At 38.4% G+C, this 17,614-nt stretch overlaps 2 protein-coding genes across 10 annotated transcripts in view; one reads left to right on the top strand and one right to left on the bottom strand.

The window, feature by feature from the left end:
• Positions 1-8,333, top strand: part of angptl1a (angiopoietin-like 1a) — a 95,802-nt gene extending 87,469 nt beyond the window's left edge. For both annotated transcript variants that reach the window (XM_041208588.1, XM_041208587.1), the window contains 2 exons: positions 30-300; positions 2,634-8,333. In XM_041208588.1, coding sequence (XP_041064522.1) covers positions 30-300; positions 2,634-2,818 — 456 coding nt within the window. In that variant the 3' untranslated portion in view covers positions 2,819-8,333. The remainder of the gene's footprint in view (positions 1-29; positions 301-2,633) is intronic.
• ralgps2 (Ral GEF with PH domain and SH3 binding motif 2) overlaps positions 1-17,614 on the bottom strand; it is a 574,026-nt gene that overhangs the window by 267,083 nt on the left and 289,329 nt on the right. The window lies entirely within an intron of this gene.

Below are 17,614 nucleotides of genomic sequence, written 5' to 3'. Positions count from 1 at the left end.
TAATCTGATAAGATCCTGTCTGATTTCAGAGAGGGTTTGGCAACATTGATGGGGAACACTGGCTTGGACTGGAGAATATTTACAGGCTGACTGCACAGGGAAACTACAAGCTATACATTAAATTGGAAGACTGGAATGATAAGAAAGTCCATGCTGAATACACCGCCTTCAGAACAGAGGATGAGGATGATAACTACAGGCTACGAGTTGGCAGCTATCAAGGGAATGCAGGGGACTCTTTAATATGGCACAATGGCAAGCAGTTTACAACACTTGACAGAGACAGAGATTCGTACTCAGGTACAATTTTGAAGTAGCACTGAACATTTGTGTGTAGAGAGCAAATTGAACAATGCAAATATTAAGTATAAATATGATGGTAACATTGCTTGTGATGTTATGCAAAAGAGTTAAATTAGTGGCAGAAGATGTTTTTTCCAACACCCACAAATTCTTCCTTACATTGCACAGACCTTTTTACTAGAAACGAGTTCTACAACATACGAGGTACTGTGGGATCTGACCCCATTTGTATTGGATAACTAATTTCAAAGCATTGACAGCAACAGAGGAACAAGTGGATAGATTGCTAATACTGGTCATGTTGTCCCCATGTGTACTTTGGAAAAATGTCTGGAGGTGGTTATCAGCTCCTTTAGCAGCAGTCTCAGTCTTGTTTATATTCTCGTGCTGCTGCCTGAGTCAAGGTTACCACAGTGAAGATGCTGTAATGTGAAATGAGCACAAGAGACATCTGCACTATAAAATTTCAAAACTGTTAAATCGAAAATTTACAGAATTTTAAAAAACTGCAAGCCCAGGCCTAATTGCAGTTTGACAGTCAAAACCTTATCAATCCAAAACTTTTAATGGTGAGGCTTAGGACGAAAGAGAGCAACTGATTTTCCTACACATTTTAAGAATAATAGTACTGGCCTTAAATGATTTCCACATAACTTTGGTGAAATTAAAAATATTTACAAAAATATACACACTCAGCTAGTTAGGATTTATGTGGACATTATGTGTTAATGAAGCAGACAGTATGGGTTGTTAAAAGGGTTAACAGATAAACCACTGGTATCTATGACAACATGCATGCTTTTGAAAGCCAAATGTGCAATTTAGGGTCAGAATATATGGAAAAACAGCATGTTCCAGCAAGGGAATTTATGGCTTCAGCATGTTTTGTGGAGAAATCAATCTGGAAAGTAAATCAAAAGCGTTTTTATTTAAGTGCTTGCAACACTGTATACGCATCCCACAATTTTGAAAAATGTTTCTGTGCGTTTGGAGGGGATCATGAAAACAGAATAATGAAGTATAGTTAGATATAGTTTATACACATTTGTTGATAGCCGAAGTAACAGCAAAAGTATATGAAAAATTAATCACTTAAAAGCAACATCATGAATTTTAATTAAAAGCATGAAAAAACATATATTTTAGTGTTGCATGCTGCACATCCCCAAACCATTGTATTCAAGACCATAGCCTTGGGTTAGGAATATTATCAAAGAGATTGTGGTGCTTCTGCACAATTTTTGTCACCACTTCAAGACTGGCAAAGGCTAAAGTCTCAAAGGAACTTATTTTGGGGTCTTCAGTGATTTATTTATCTTAGATCTTTCAAAAGATCATGAGAAATTTCAGCTTTCACAATTTTGGCTCCATCCTATTGCTAAGTCCCATCTCCCTGTGTCTCTTGGGAGTGTCTGCAATAGCTTTGAGATTGAATTAAGCTTTTGTAATTCACCCAAGCTAATGAATAGAACAATCTTTCTGTGAATTGCTTTAGCTACCAAAATAATCTCATGCCTCAGCAAGATTCTTATCTCATATTTCAAATCTCTGTCATCAGCTATTGCTTTATAAAAAAACTTCTATACATGTAGTACTTTTTTGCAATTCTTCTCACTCCAAGAGGCACTCATTTACTACACCTTGCAGTTCTCTTCCAGTCAGCTTGATTCAATTTCATTCAGTGCAACTCTCCTTTGTAAACTCTATTCAAAGATTATATCCAAACACAAAATAACTTCCTAGAATGCTGGATTTCAGTAACTATCACATGAATTCAAAAATAACTGGCTGTTATATGTGTAAATGAACCATACAATGTGTAAATATTTTAATTAGGACATTTAAAACCCTCTGTAGCCTATAATCTTGGTTACAAACCAAGATTATATTCAATTTGAAATTTCCATAATAGATTTTCCATGGCATTCCATATGGAGAATCAAGATCAATTTAGTCTATAGGTGTAGCAGGGTTAGAGTACAACAGATAATTGAACCGGGTCCCACAGACCTGTTCCCATTTTTAAGTCATACACTCAGTTCTTCATCCAGGATTTTCCAGCCTCACCGTGGCCGGACCCATCGCGGGGTATGTGGCGGGCCAGCCAAAGTCCATTGACTTTTGGTGGGACTGGATGATCCCGGCAGCAGACAGGACCGGAAAATCCCATCCTTATCTTATGGAACTATTCAAAGAAGAGTTTTCCCTGGCGTTGTGCTCAATTCCTCAATGAACAAGACTAAAACAGATTACCTGCTTATTTTCACATTGATATTGGCAGGAGTTGCTGATGCTGGAACATACATATTAATTTTCTGTTCCTTCCTTAGGTAACTGTGCTCATTTCCACAAAGGTGGCTGGTGGTACAATGCTTGCGCACACTCTAATTTGAATGGAGTGTGGTATCGTGGAGGTCATTATCGCAGCAAATACCAAGATGGAGTTTACTGGGCTGAATTTCGAGGGGGTTCCTACTCTCTGAAAAGTACGGTAATGATGGTCAAGCCTGAATAATACAGTCAAGAAGTCACACATTACCAATGGATACAACTATGAAAACATAGTATCAAAATGTAAGGTTCTTTCAAATGCAGGCCATGTACTTTGTTAAAGAAGCATTTTGTTTAACAACGTTGAAAAATCATCTAACATTGCACCTACACATATGATTTCATTACCTTCTAAAACGATACAGAAGAAAGCAAGGGTCCATAAAGCATTATTATGTGCCTCTGTATTCAGTGCTCACTGGCACTGTGTTGAACAACTAGCACCCTAAAGGGAAACACTGCCCTTCTTGTACAGGAAGGCATTAGGTATGTACCACAATTTTAACCTGATTACATTATAACCCAACAAAAAAACAGTTCCGACTAATATTTGGATGTATATTAATGTTGTATTTTGTTATAACAGACAATTGTTTGTTTAATAACCTGCTGTCAGACATATCAGCTTTATTTTTAAGAACATTTGGGAATCCACAATACTTTATTTTAATGCTGAAAATATTGTGAGGTTAGGTTGAAATAAATATTTTAAATGAAGTCTTTCATGCATCAAAATTTAATTTTAATAGGAAAGGAATGCAAAAGTTTCCAGATTAGATGGACAGGTTTAAAATCTCAGGATCAAAACAGTCTTCCTATTCTCATTAAGACTAAAAGTTTAAAGCAGAACCAAGTTTAAATGTAAAATTCTCACAAGAGGACGTTGTTCTATTTGAACATTTAATGCTAACATAGAAAGCATGGAGCAGTTTTTACAATTAAAACTGCATTACCTCTTGAAGAACAATGACTCTGCATTAATTTAAGCCAATTTCTGATAGTTGATTTAAACTATAGCTGCAGAACATAAACACCCTTGGTCCCAGGAAAAGCTGCCTCTGCTGTGAAGGCACTATCTATCTGGGTCAAAAAAGTCTGGTAGAATACTGGTGCAACTCTCACCCAATTTAAGTTTGGAACAAACTTGACTTCTGAATACATTTCAGTCCAATGTCTTAAGTCATATGTTAAAAAGCAACATTGAAAAGTTATTTTTTAAAGTAAAGTTCATTCTTAAATCTGCTTTTCCTCAAAAGGCGATCAAATTATGCACATTTAAAATAATTGCAGATTTATACAAACTTACAAGGTTCACAGAAGTGCGGCTACTAATTGGTCATCGTAAAGATGATTGGGCTAGCAGGTTTCTTTACTTATTTAAGAACACAAGAAGAGTGAAAACTGACCATTTGGTCCATCAAAGCTCACCTTCTCCCTCTCACTACCATCCATCATTTTGAACGACCTTAATGCTTTTTGTTTCTGTGAATCTGGCAAATAAATACAAAATTGCACCACTGTTTTTGACAGGAGTTCCAATTATTTGCATTAAATTGACTTTCCATTGATTGAACTAAGCTAGGACCAACAGGCATAAAGTTAAAAGTAATATTCCAGTTTCATTTGAGATATGGTATGTTATATATACACTCCCTGTCAAGGCTCCTTCTTCACTACAAACTTTATAGCTTGTAGATTTTGAATTTTTCTAATCCTCTCTTACAGTTCATCCCCTTTAAAACTGTGACTAGTCTTTTGGCTTTTCTGGTACCCTCTCCAATGCTTATACATCTTTCTTCAGGCAGGATGGCCAGAATTGAAGATTTGATTCATGAACTGCAAAGCTCCAACATAATCTAAGGAAAGTGAAAACGTGTGTACTATTGACTAAATGTATCATCTTTCTATTCATTTTTTAGTTGCTTTGCCTCATCACCTGGGCATTGAAATTGGCGAATCCAATATCATTTCAGGTCCTTTTCTTAGTTTCCCCATACCAAACATAGCACATTCACTGTATTCTTGCAATGCACATAGTTTCAATGTACAATATTTCACTTATCAGTGCAAAATTTAGTTTGCCAGTTAGTGGCTGAATTAGACAACAATGCAAATTCTTATGTAAATCTTTTTATGCATCCCCTTTCTTTCCTATTAGCTCTATTTTCTAGCCATCAGTAAATTAGATATGCTGACATTTGGTTTTCATGCATTTTTTTTCCTATAAAAACATCAAAAAATACTGCTTCTAGATTATCCTTACCGTTTAAAGCTGAATTAATCTCTGAAGGCTTATCTGCTGAACTCCTTCACTGTAGGTGACAGCGCCCCTCATTAAAGATGTAGTAGAATATCATTCATATATACTTAAAGGAAAGTAACATCCTATCATTGTGAATACAATTAAGGTAAGTACACTACACATGAGAATAATTCTCTGGATTTTGAAGGAAATGGTCAGGGTCAACCTTTAACTATTAGAACTGCATCAAGATTTGGAGGGAGAAAAGAATAAAGCTGAAAATTGATGGATGACACAACTGCAGTGTAATTGTCAGACTGGGGTTGGATCAGGGCTTCAGTGTGCTCTGATGTAATAAGGTTGAAATTACTGGGAAGACTAAAAACACAAATATCATGGGAGTTTACTATGGTTTTCCCTCAACCAGTTTTTCAGGAAAACTCTGCGTTTTTAAGGTTGAAAATTCAATTAGTCAGAGCAGGTTTGGCAAGGCATCTGATTACTACTCCACAGCCATAGTGGCTCTCCACATGCGAATAATTACACTCACAACAGTGTATGGATAATGGACATAAACTTAGACAAACTAACCTCCTTTAAATTGAAACCTCCAACAGTCAAACATAGTATTTAAAAAAGGATAAATTGGCGACTGGGAAAGATTCAGTGAAGGATGGCAAAAAGGGAATATGAAAAGAAACTTGCAAGAAATAATACTTTTTATGTCAGCAAAATAACATTAATGAAGAAAATGATGACACTAAAGAAAATCTAATTCCCTGAACCAGATGGTCTCTGAGCCACGGATTTAAAGGAAACGTGAGACCACTGAAGATGCACTAACCATAATCTTGATTCAGGAGCTGTTGTTTTAAATTGGAAAATTGTGCTTGTAACTCTACTATTTAAGAAAGATGGCAGAGAAAAGAGGGTACGATAGATCAGTTCGCCTAACATCTATTGTTGGGAAATCGCTGGAGTCTATAATAAAAGATAGGGTGACTCAGTACCTTGAAAATCTTCAGCTGATCAGAGGGAGCTGGCAAGGATCCCTGAAGATAGGTCAGGCTTAGTGAATCTGATTTAATATTTTGAAGAGATGACTAAAGTAGTCGACAAGGAAATGTCTATGGATGCCATTAGTACGGACTTCCAGAAAGCATTGGACCAAGACCCTAATAATAAAGTTAGCTCAAGTTGAATTTCTTGGAAGTGAAGGCAAATTATTGAGCTTGTTAGGAAATCGAGTGGCAGAAGAAAGTATGTCGGGATAACACGCAGGTACTCTAATTGGCAGAATGCAGCTACTGGTGTACCGCAAGGGGCCTCAACTATTCACTATCTTTATAACCGACTTAGATGATGAGGTAGAAAGCTAGGTGGCACTGTAAGCAGCGTAGATGAAAGCACAGAATTACAAATAGATACTGATAGATTAAGTAAATGGGCAAAACGATGACAAGTGTATTTCAATGTAGGCAAATGTCAGGTGATCCACTTTGGACCTATAAAGGATGTAACAGGGTACTTTCTAAGACTAGAAACAGTGGAGGTCCAAAGAGGCTTGAGGGCCGAGGTACACAGACCATTAAAATGTCATGAACAGGTGCAGAAAACACTCAAAAAGCTTAACAGAATGCTGGCCTTTATATCTAGAGGATGAGAATACAATAGGGCAGAAATCATTTTACAGCTATACCAAGCCCTGGGTAAGGCCACACCACTACTGTGAGTAGTACTGGGCACAAAACCTTAGAAAATATATATTGCCTTTGGAGGGAGTGCAGCATGGGTTTACCAGAATTATATCAGAACTCCCAGGGTTAAATTATGAGCTGAGATTACATAAACTAGCACTGTATTCCCTAGAACGTATAAAGTTAGGGGACGACTTGCAATAAAATGGATTCGTTCCCATTTATTAAAGACAAGCTTGTTCATAAATCACCAACTTTGACACCACTTCTGCACTATACTACTCCATTTTGAGATATGACAATAAACATCTTGCATAGGTTCTTGCAAGAAAATTTTCAAAATTTTAAGCGGGATAGATAAGATAGATGGAGAGATCTAATTCTGCTGACGGACAAGTCCAGGACTAGTGGCAATAGTCTAAAACTTAAGAGCCATACCGTTCGCAAGTGAAATTAAGAAACCCCACTACATATAAAAGGTGGTACCAGTTTGGTACTCTTTTCTCAAATGATAACTGAGGCAATATCAATTGTTAATCTTAAAACTGAGATTGATAGATTTTTGTTAAATAAAGGTGTTAAGAGATATGGGGCAAAGGCAGGTATGTGAAATTAGGCCAGACATGATCTCATTGAATGACAAAATAGGCTTGAGGGCTAAATGGCCTTCACTGTCCCTGTTTTCCTACTTGCTGTCTAATACACTTATGGCTAAAGATACTTTTTTTCAAAAAACATGATATCTTCCTCCTCTTTCCCTTCCTAAGAGAGCATTGTAGATATGAAATGTAGAGTGGAGGCAATGTTTAGAAACTGTGAATGGCAATACAAGAATATGAATAAATTCCTGAACAAACTCAGATCAGCACCCAGTGGTGGATCGCTCTTTGTGTTTACTGCAAATTCACTTACCCACAAGAGCCTATAACAATGAGCTGACGCACATTTTACATAAACTTCTTCAATTCTTTATTCCAGTTTACCCTCTCACTGCTCAGCACCATTCCAACTCCCCTGATTTTTCCATGGTTATATGTTCAGAAACATTTGTTTTTTTTAAACGTAGAAACTGGAAATGATTTCAGTTGGGTTTATAATGTCATAACCATATTATACAAAAAAAAGACATTCATACTGGCATAACAAATATAACTGATAAAGGCCAAGAAATTTAAGAAGTTCAATAAAATGGATTCATTCCCATTTATTAAAGACAAACTTGTTCACAAAACACCATCTTTGACACCACTCCTACATTATACTACTCCATTTTGAGATATGACAATAAACATCTTGCATAGGTTCTTGCAAAACTGTAATATATAATTTATACAAATTAAATTTAAATCAAGATGAGTCATAATATTCGGATTTTATGACAATTTACCCAAGTGACTTCCTGGGACCGGAAACGGTAAAAAATTAACACCAAATTCAGATATTGAAAAGGAAGAATATATTGTTCAAAGGGGTGCATTGGTGTTGCAGTTGTCTTTATTGCTCAATAAAAATAAATTGTAAAGTTAAATGTTTTGAAAAGGATATTGAATATGATATGGAAACACAAATGCTCGGGTTTTCAATTAAAGACTACAATCTTATAGCTGTTGAGGGTGATAAAAATGAACGGACTAGTATGCAGGTGCCTACCAAAATTAATCTGAGATCATCATTAACAGAAACAGAAATAAATCTGTTGTGAAACAGATTTAATCCATATACTTAGTTTTTAAGTAAATAAAACATATGCATCACTCTTACTGAACTTGTGTTTATGTGTTTGTTCTTTGAATTATTGGCACCATCTCTTCCTTATGAGGTAAGCAAAACTATCTCTTTCAGGTACTGCTCAACAAGCAGTTAAGTGATGTGCAAGGAACAAGTCACTTTTCCCATTGAGGGAAGTCATTTCACTTCTACTAAACAATTACCTTCATGCCGCTTGCTAACATCAGAAATATACTGTGCAGGGAAATCATAAGGCTAGAGTCTTCGACCTTACACATTATATGCATGACTCTTGCTGGGCATTTGTTTTGTGGGATGTACAATCAATGATAAAATCAATGTTCTCCTTACAGCAGGGAAGGCTGAGAGGAGATTTGACAGATGTGCTTAAAATCATGAAGAGTTTAACAGAGCTGATAAAGATAGACTGTTTCATAAAAACGTAAGAAATAGGAGCAGAAGCAGGCCATTCGACGCCTTGTGCATGCTTCACCAGTCAATAGTATCATGGCTAAGGGAGAAAAATTCATGCAGTGTGTCCAGGAAACTTTTTTCAACCAATTAGTGACAAACCCAAAGAGAGGAGATGCGATGCAATTCTAGACCTAGTCTTGGAGAACGAAGAAGGGCAAGTGGGTGAAGTGACAGTTGGCGACCATATCGGGGACAGTGATTACAATTCAGTTAGATTTAGCATTACCATGGAAAAGGACAGAGATAAGGCAGGAGTAAAAGTCTTGAACTGGGGGAAGGCAAATTTTGCAGAAATGAGAAGGGACTTGGCTGAGGTGGACTGGACAGCACTGCTGGAGGATAAAACAGTGGAAAACCAGCGGGGAATACTAAAAAGCGAGATCCTAATTGTGCAAAGTAGACATGTCCCCTACAAAAATAAGAGTGGTACTACCAAATCTAGACCCCCCCCCCCCCCCCCCGCCCGGTTGTCTAGAAGAATACAGGGGAAGATCAAACAGAAAAAGAAAGTGTACGGTAGGTTCAAAGAACTAAGCACTACAGATAGCCTAGTCGAATAAAGAAAGTGCAGGAATGAAGTAAGCAAGGAAAAAAGGAAATCAAAGAGAGGGCATGAAAAAAGATTAGGAAGTAAAGTTAAAGATAACCCAAAGATGGTTTACCAATACATTAATGCTAAAAGGTTAGTTAAGGAAAAAGTGGGACCTATCAGAGATGAAGATGGAAACGTGTGTGGTGCAGAGGCTGTGGGAAGGGTTTTGAATGAATATTTTGTCTCCGTGTTTACAAAGGAGAGGAAGGATATTGATATAGTAGTCCAGGAGGAACACTGCGAGATATTGGATGGGATAATCATAAAGAGAGCGAAAGTCCTCGAAAGGTTGAAATCCTTGAAAGTTGATAAGTCACCAGGGCCAGTTGGATTGTTTCTGAGGCTGCTGAAGGGAGTCAGGGAGGAAATAGCAGATGCCCTGAGGATGATTTCCCAATCTTCACTAGATACAGGGAGGTACCAGAGGACTGGAGAAATGCAAACATAGTTCCATTGTTTAAAAAGGGATCAAAGGAAATGCCAAACAAATTATAGGTCAGTTAGTCTTACATGGGTGGTGAGCAAATTAGTAGAATCAAACCTGAGAGATAGGATTAACTGTCACGTGGAAAGGCATGGACTTGTCAGGGATAGTCAGCATGGATTTGTTAAAGGAAGGTCTTGCCTCACAAATTTGATTTAATTCTTTGGGGAAGTGACAAGAAGGGTTGATGAAGGTAGTGCAGTGGATGTTGTGTACATGGATTTTAGCTAGGCATTTGACAAGGTCCCACATGGCAGATTGGTCAGGAAAGTAAAAGCCCATGGGATTCAGGGTAATGTGGCAAACTGGATAAAAGGTTGGCTTTGTCACAGGAAACAAAGGGTAATGGTTGATGGATGCCCTTGCGAATAGAAAGTTGTCTCAAGTGGTGTTCCACAGGGCTCGGCGTTGGGACCCTTGATGTTTGTGTTATATATTAACGATTTGGACGTGAACATGGGGGGCACGATTGGGAAATTTGCAGATGACACAAAGATTGGCCGAGTAGTGGATAGTGTAGAGGATAGCCATAATCTCCAAAACGATATAGATGGGTTGGTCGAGTGGGCGGTAAAGTGGCAGATGGATTTTAACATAGAGAAGTGTGAGATCATACATTTAGGGAGGTCAAACAGTTAACAGGGATTACACAATAAATGGGAATATGCTAAGAGGGGTAGATGAAGTGAGAGATCTTGGCGTACAAGTACACAGGTCCCTGAAGGCAGCAGTTTAAGTATACAATGTTGTAAAGAAGGCATATGGAATGCTCTCCTTCATTGGCAGTGGTATATAATATAAAAGTAAGGATATAATGTTGGAATTGTATAAAACACTGGTGAGGCCACAACTGGAGTATTGTGTGCAGTTCTGATTACATTACAGGAAGGATGTAATAGCTCTGGAGAGAGTGCAGAGGAGGTTTACAAGAATGTTGCCAGGGTTAGAAAAGTATAGCTAAGAAGAGAGATTGGATAGGTTGGGGTTATTTTCCTTACAACGAAGAAGGCTGAGAGGTGACTGGATTGAGGTGTACAAAATTATGAGGGGAATAGATAGAGTGGACAGGGTAAAATTGTTTCCCTTGGTGAAGAATTTGAGAACTAGGGGACATAGATTCAAATAAGTGGCAGAAGGTCTAGGGGAGACATGAGGAAGAACTTTTTTACTCAGAGGGTAGTGGGTGTCTGGAATTCGCTGCCCAAGTTGGTGGCAGGGCAGAAACTCTAAGCTCTTTTAAAAAGAGCTCAGGATCTGCACCTTATGTGATGTAAGCTACAGGACTATGAGCCAGGTGCAGGAAGGTGGGATTAGAAAGGGCACCTGGGTGTCCTCGAGCTGGCATGGACAAGATGGGCCAAATGGCCTCCTTCTATGCTGTAATTTTTTTTATGGTTCTATGGCTGATCTGATGTGGCCTTCGCCCCACTTTCCTGCCTGCTGCCCATAACCCTTGCCTCTCTTGCCAATCAAAAATTTGTCTAAAATGACACAGCCTCCACAGCTTGCTGGGGGAAGAGAATTCCAAACACAAACGATACTCTAAGAAAATAAATTCCTCCTCATTTCTGCCTTAAATGGGAGACCCCGTGTTTTGAAATTGTGCCCCCTTAGTTCTAGGTTTCCCCATGAGGGAAAACATCCTCTCAGCATCGACCATGTCAAGCCCCCTCAGAGTCTTTCTTTCAATAAGGTCACCTCTCATTTTTCTAAACTTGAATGAGTATAGGTCCAATGTGCTCAAACTTTCCTCATAAGACAACTTCTTCCCAGGAATTAGCTGAGTTATCTTCTGTGAACTGCCTCCAATGCAAGTGCGTCCCTCCTTAAATAAGGTGACCAAAACTGTATTCTGGGACTGGTCTCACCAATGCCCTGACTTACCTACTTTGATATTCCATCCCTTGAAATCAAGGCCAACATTCCATTTGCTTTCTTCATTACTTGCTGTACCTATACATTGACTTTTTGTGATTTATATACAAAGTCAACAAGGCTCTTCTGTACCACAGTATTCTGCAATTTCTCTCCATATTAAGTAATACTCTGCTTTTCAATTCTTTCTCCCAAAGTAGACAAACTCACATTTTCCCACATTATACTCCATCTGCTAAATTTTTGCCCACTCACTTAAGCTATCTATATATATTTGCAGACTCTTTACATTCTCCTACCTATCTTTGTATCGCCAGCAAATCTGGCTACAATGCGGTCTGCCCCTTCATCCAAATCATTAATATAGGTCATAAATAGTTAAGGGCCAAATAGTGATCTCTGAGGCACTTCATAAATTACAGTCTGGCAACCTGAAAATGACTCATTTATCCTGACTCTTTGTTTTCTGTTAGCCAGTCCTCTATCCACACTAATATATCACCCCCAACACCATATACTCTTATCTTGTGTAATAACCATTTTGTGGCACCTTATCAAACATCTTTTGGGAAATCCAAATGAACTACATCTACTGGTTTCCCTTTATCCACCCTCTTTGTTACATCCTCAAGAACTCTAATAAATTTGTCAAGCATAATTTCCCTTTAACGAAACCATGGCAACTCTGCCTGATAGTATTATAATTTTCTAAATGTCCTGCTACTACCTCTTTAAAATTGATTCTAGCATTTTCCCAATGACAGATATTAAGCTAACTGGTCTATAGGTTTCCTGCTTTCTGTCTCCCTCCTTTCTTGAATAGTGGTGTTAAATTTGTGGTTTTCCAACCCGCTGAATCTAGGAACTTCAAAGATAAAAACCAACGCATCCATCACCTCTGCAGCCACTTCTTTTAAGTGCCTCACTTGCAGGCCATCACACCCAGGTAGCTGTCAGCCTCAAGTCCCATTAGCGTTTCCATTACTTTTTCTCCAATGATAGTGATTGTTTTAGGTTCCTCCCTCCCTTTTGCCCCTTGATTTTTAACTAGTATTGGGATGTTTTTGGGTCTTCTACTGTAAAGTCAAAAACAAAATACTTGTTCAAAGCCTCTACCATTTCCCTCATTTCCTATGATTATTCCCAAGTCTCACCCTGAACCAATGCTCACTTGAGCTACTCTTTTCCTTCCTATATACCTTTAATAGCTTTTACTGTTTGCTTTTTTTATTTCTTGCTAGTTTTCTCTCATACTCCAATTTCTCTGTCTTTATTTTTCAGTCATCTTTTGCTCGTTTATAAAATGTTCCCAATCTTCTACCCTACCGCCTACCACTGATCTTCACAGCATTGTACGTCTTTTCTTTCAATTTGATACCACCCCAATGTCCTTAGTTAGCCATGGACAATGCATCCCTCTGGTAGAATCTTTGTTCTTCAATGGAATACAGTTTTATTGAGAGTTATGAAATATCCCCTTAAATGTGTGCCACTGCACCTCCGCTATTTCATTTTTAACATATTTTCCCAGTCTACTTCAGCCAACTGTGTCTCCATTCCCTTGTAATTGCCTTTATTTAAGTTTAAGACACTAGTTATGGACCCACATTTCTCACTTGCAAACTGAATGAAATTATGTCATACTATGATTACTCTTGCCATGGTAATCCTTTATTATGAGGTCCTTAATTAACCCTGTCTAATTACAAATTACCAGGTCCAAAACAGCCTGGTCCCTGGTAGGTTTCAGAATGTACCATTCTAAGGGACGGTCCCAAAAGCACTCTATGAAATCATCCTCCAGGCTACCCTGTTAATTTGATTTGTTTAATCGATGTGAAGATTAAAATCACCCATGATTATTGTAGCACCTTTCTTGCAAGCACCAAGTATTTCTTGATGCATACTCTGTCCTACTGTGAGGCTATTGTTAGGCGGCCTATTATCTACTCCCACCAGTGACTTCTTTCCTTTGCTATTTTTTTTATCTCCAACCAAACTGATTCTACATCTTGATCTTCTGAACCAAGATCATTTCTCATTCTAGTACTGATCTTAACCTTTAAGAACAAAGCTACCCCACCTCCTTCTCCTTTCCTCCCGTACTTCTGAAATGTCAAATACCGTTGAATATTCAGGTCCCAGCCTAGGTAACATTGCAACCATGTCTCTGTAATGGATATTATATCATGCTCATTTACTTCTTTTTGTGCTATCAATTTATCCATCTTGTTACAAATGCTGCGAGCATTCAGATTAACAGCCTTTAATTTTTTTATTAAAATTTGTTTTGGCTTACTCTGACCTTATTTACTGGGACACACTTACATTCGTAAGTGCCGTCCCTTCTTGCCACACTCTGGTTATCATTACCTGTATCAAAACCATTCTGTCTCCTTGCCTTACCCATGATGGAAAGCTCTGCGCTGTGATTCGGAACTGACTTGGGCAATGAACTGAAGATGATGATGATTATTACATTGCACTATTTCAACGTCCTTTCTCTTTCACTTGCCAAATGTTCCCCCAGGTGAACCCTGCTCCCAACTATGTAGTTAAAACCCTCTCTCCAGTCCTGGTTATACGATTTACCAGGAAGCTGGTCCCAACATGGTTTAGGTGAACACCATCCTAACAATGCAGCTCCCGCTTTCCCAAGTACTGGTTGCCAATGCCCCATGAATCAATTCATTCATTTCTATTTCTCCCACACCAATCTTTGAGACACGCATTCAACTCTCTGATCTTACTTTCCTTATTCCAATTTGCTCATCGTTCAGGTAATAATCCAGAGATTGCTACCTTTGTACTTCTTTCTAATTTATCCACTAGCTGCTCATATTTGCTCAGCAGAACCTCTTTCTTAATCCTACCTACGTCACTGGTACAAACATGAGCCACAACAACTGGATCCATTTCTACCACTCCAAGTTCCTCTCCAGCCCGAGGAGATGTTCTTAACCCTTATACCATCCTCAGTTACATTCCTGTTTAACTTCTCCCACTTCAATAGCTTCCTGCACCGTGGTGCCATGGTCACACAGCTCATCATTCCTGCGGTCCCTGCGCCCACCCACACAATCTGAAAGAACCTTGAACCTGTTGGGCAACTGCAAGAGCCGGGGCTCCTCCAGTGTTTCCTTCTGCACCCCCATAACTGCCTCACTCTCCTGTCATTGAATGTGGACCAAATTCGAAGTACCTAGCTTATGGGCGTGACTGCCTCCTGAAACAAAGTGTCCAGGTAACTTCCCACTCCCTGACACATTACTGTTTCTGAAGGTCAGGCTCCAGCTCATCAACTACCTCTGTGCTAAAGGCCCTCAAGCTGCTAATGTGATTGCTGTGGATCATACAGATCTGTGTACCCACTTGCTACAACTGCAACACATGCCTGCCCAGCCATCTTTATTGTGCTATATTTATTGAGTTCAGTTTAGAAATATCACTCAGTGATTATCTGTAGTTATATCAAGTGGTTTAACTAGCTAAACTATAAATGTGCTGCACTACTTAGATCTCTCCAGGACCAGTTTAAACTACTGCCCTCATTTAAAGCAAAAATAAACTTAAAACTCACCAAACATTCACCCTCTGCTCACTTTGTTAATGTTTTCAGGCTTCAACTCTTATGTCCTGCTGTGTCTCTCCAGCTTCCTTACTTAGTCCACTCCCTTTCTATCAGAACAGTGCTTCTCCTCTTACCAAAATCCCTCATTCACCAAATTCCCAAGCTTAAACTCTACCTTGAGCTGTACTCAGTGACAAGCTGTTACCTTCATGCTTGCCTGTTTCCAATGGCTTAAGAGTCAATATCCAGAAGGCACAGATTTAATGTGATTGGCAAAAGCATCAGAGGCAACATGAGGAAAAACCTTTGTATGCAACAGGATTTGGAACGCACTGTCTGACAAGACAGAGTTTCGATAGTAGCATTCAAAAAGGAATTGAACAAATACTTGAAGCAGAAAAATTTGCAGGGATATAAGGAAAGAGCGACATGTGGGACTAACTGGATTGCTCTTCAAATACGCCAGCACAGACTGAATGGGCCAAATGGCTTTCTTCTGTGCTGTATTATTCTATGATTTTTTTGTAATTATATCATCAAATTGACAGCAGTCTTTGACCTGTACACAATGGGAATTTGGACATGATACCTGCCATTTGCCACAAATCAAACACTTATATGCAAACAAAGTAGAATACTGGATATCTTTAACCTTCTCAAGGAAAATTGTTGAGATCGTAACTAATAGGATAGATAAGGGGAAAGTAGTGGATGTATTGTATTTAGATTTGCAAAAAACGTTTGATAAGATGCCACTAAGGAGGTGATTACACAAAATAAGAGCTCATGGGATTGGTATAATACATTAGCATGAATTGAAGATTAGATCATTTTCTGGTGTAAGTGGTGGGGTAATGCAAGGATTGGTGCTCAAGCCTCAGCTATTTACAATCTCTACCAATGACTTTAATGAGGGGACTGAATGAAATGTATCCGAGTTTGCTGATGAAAAACAGTTATCGGAAAAGTAAACTGTCAGGAGGACGTAAAATGGCTGCAAAAGGATATCAGCAGATTTAGTGAGTGGACATGAACATGGGAGAATGGAATATAATGTGACAAAGTGTGAACTTATCCACTTTGATGAGAAAAATGGAAAAGTAGAATTATTTTTTAAATGTTGAGAGACTGGGGAATGTTGAAATGCACAAATCATAGGAAGTTAGCATTTGGAACTGAAAATAATTCAGCAGTTTGTCAGTGTGGCATTTCTGTATATTTCTGAGAATCTTTTGGGGCATGTATTTGCTTATGAGCAAGCAACTTATTGAGCCATGGCCCGGCTGGATGGGCATTCACAATGGTATGTGCATAAATGGACAAAAGAATCTTGATTTGGGTTATAAGTACAGTTCTGCTCAAACTGATGAACCTAAGCAATTAATGTGTACCAAGTCTGTGCAAAGCTCAAGGTTTATTCTGTTTGGTAGGTCCTCCTTTCCTGACGAACTCTATTGAGTCCTTAATTCTTCGGACCATAGCAAGACATCCTTTAATACTATCAGAGGAGTTCAACATAGCTAAATAAGTTAATTAATTTATACAAAGCATCTTGATCACCTGTTTTTCTAAAAGTTGTTCGAAATTGCCTTCTCTGACTAAATCATCCAAGAGTCTTTTTTTTCCATCAGAAACATTATAACTGAGTAAATACAAGTTTATATTAACTACAATTCAAAGGGATCCAAAGGATGTGAAAAAAATTCAGTAAGTAACTTGCTTGACTGTTTGAGTAAATGGTTAGGTAACAGAATATTTTTCATGTTGGACATACAAACGTAAGAAATAGGAGTAGGCCATTGAACCCTGCAAATCTGCTCTGTCATTCATTACGATCATGGGTGACCTTCTGCCTCAGCTACACCTTCCTGCATTTTTGCCATATCCCTTGATTCCCTACAATCCAAAAAATCTATCAATCTCTGACTTGAAAATACTCAACTATGGAGGATCCACAGCTCTTTCGGGTGGAGAATTCTAAAGGTTAACAATCCTTATGAGTGAAGAAATTTCTCATATCAGACCTAAATCGCTGACCTCTTATTCTGAGGCTGTGATCCCAAGTCCTAGACTCTCCAGCCAGGGAGTCATCCTCCCAGGATCTATCCTGCCAGGTCCCTTAAAAACTTTAGTCCATTTCAATCTCTGACTCGTAGAACTGTCTGAGAAGTTTTCTTCAATGTGAAGAGTGCCACATAAATAAAAGCCATCGTTATATCATTGATGGCAAAAGAATGTTCTTATCAGCAGCTAGGTAATTATGATAATGTCGAAAATTATTAAATAGGCCATTACTACATGCCATGTGTAATGAAAT

Source organism: Carcharodon carcharias, chromosome 16 (genome assembly GCF_017639515.1).
Source record: "Carcharodon carcharias isolate sCarCar2 chromosome 16, sCarCar2.pri, whole genome shotgun sequence".
Taxonomy (NCBI): Eukaryota; Metazoa; Chordata; class Chondrichthyes; order Lamniformes; family Lamnidae; genus Carcharodon; species Carcharodon carcharias.
The sequence above is the reverse complement of the archived record's forward strand: the minus strand, read 5'-3'. Positions and strand labels throughout refer to the sequence as shown.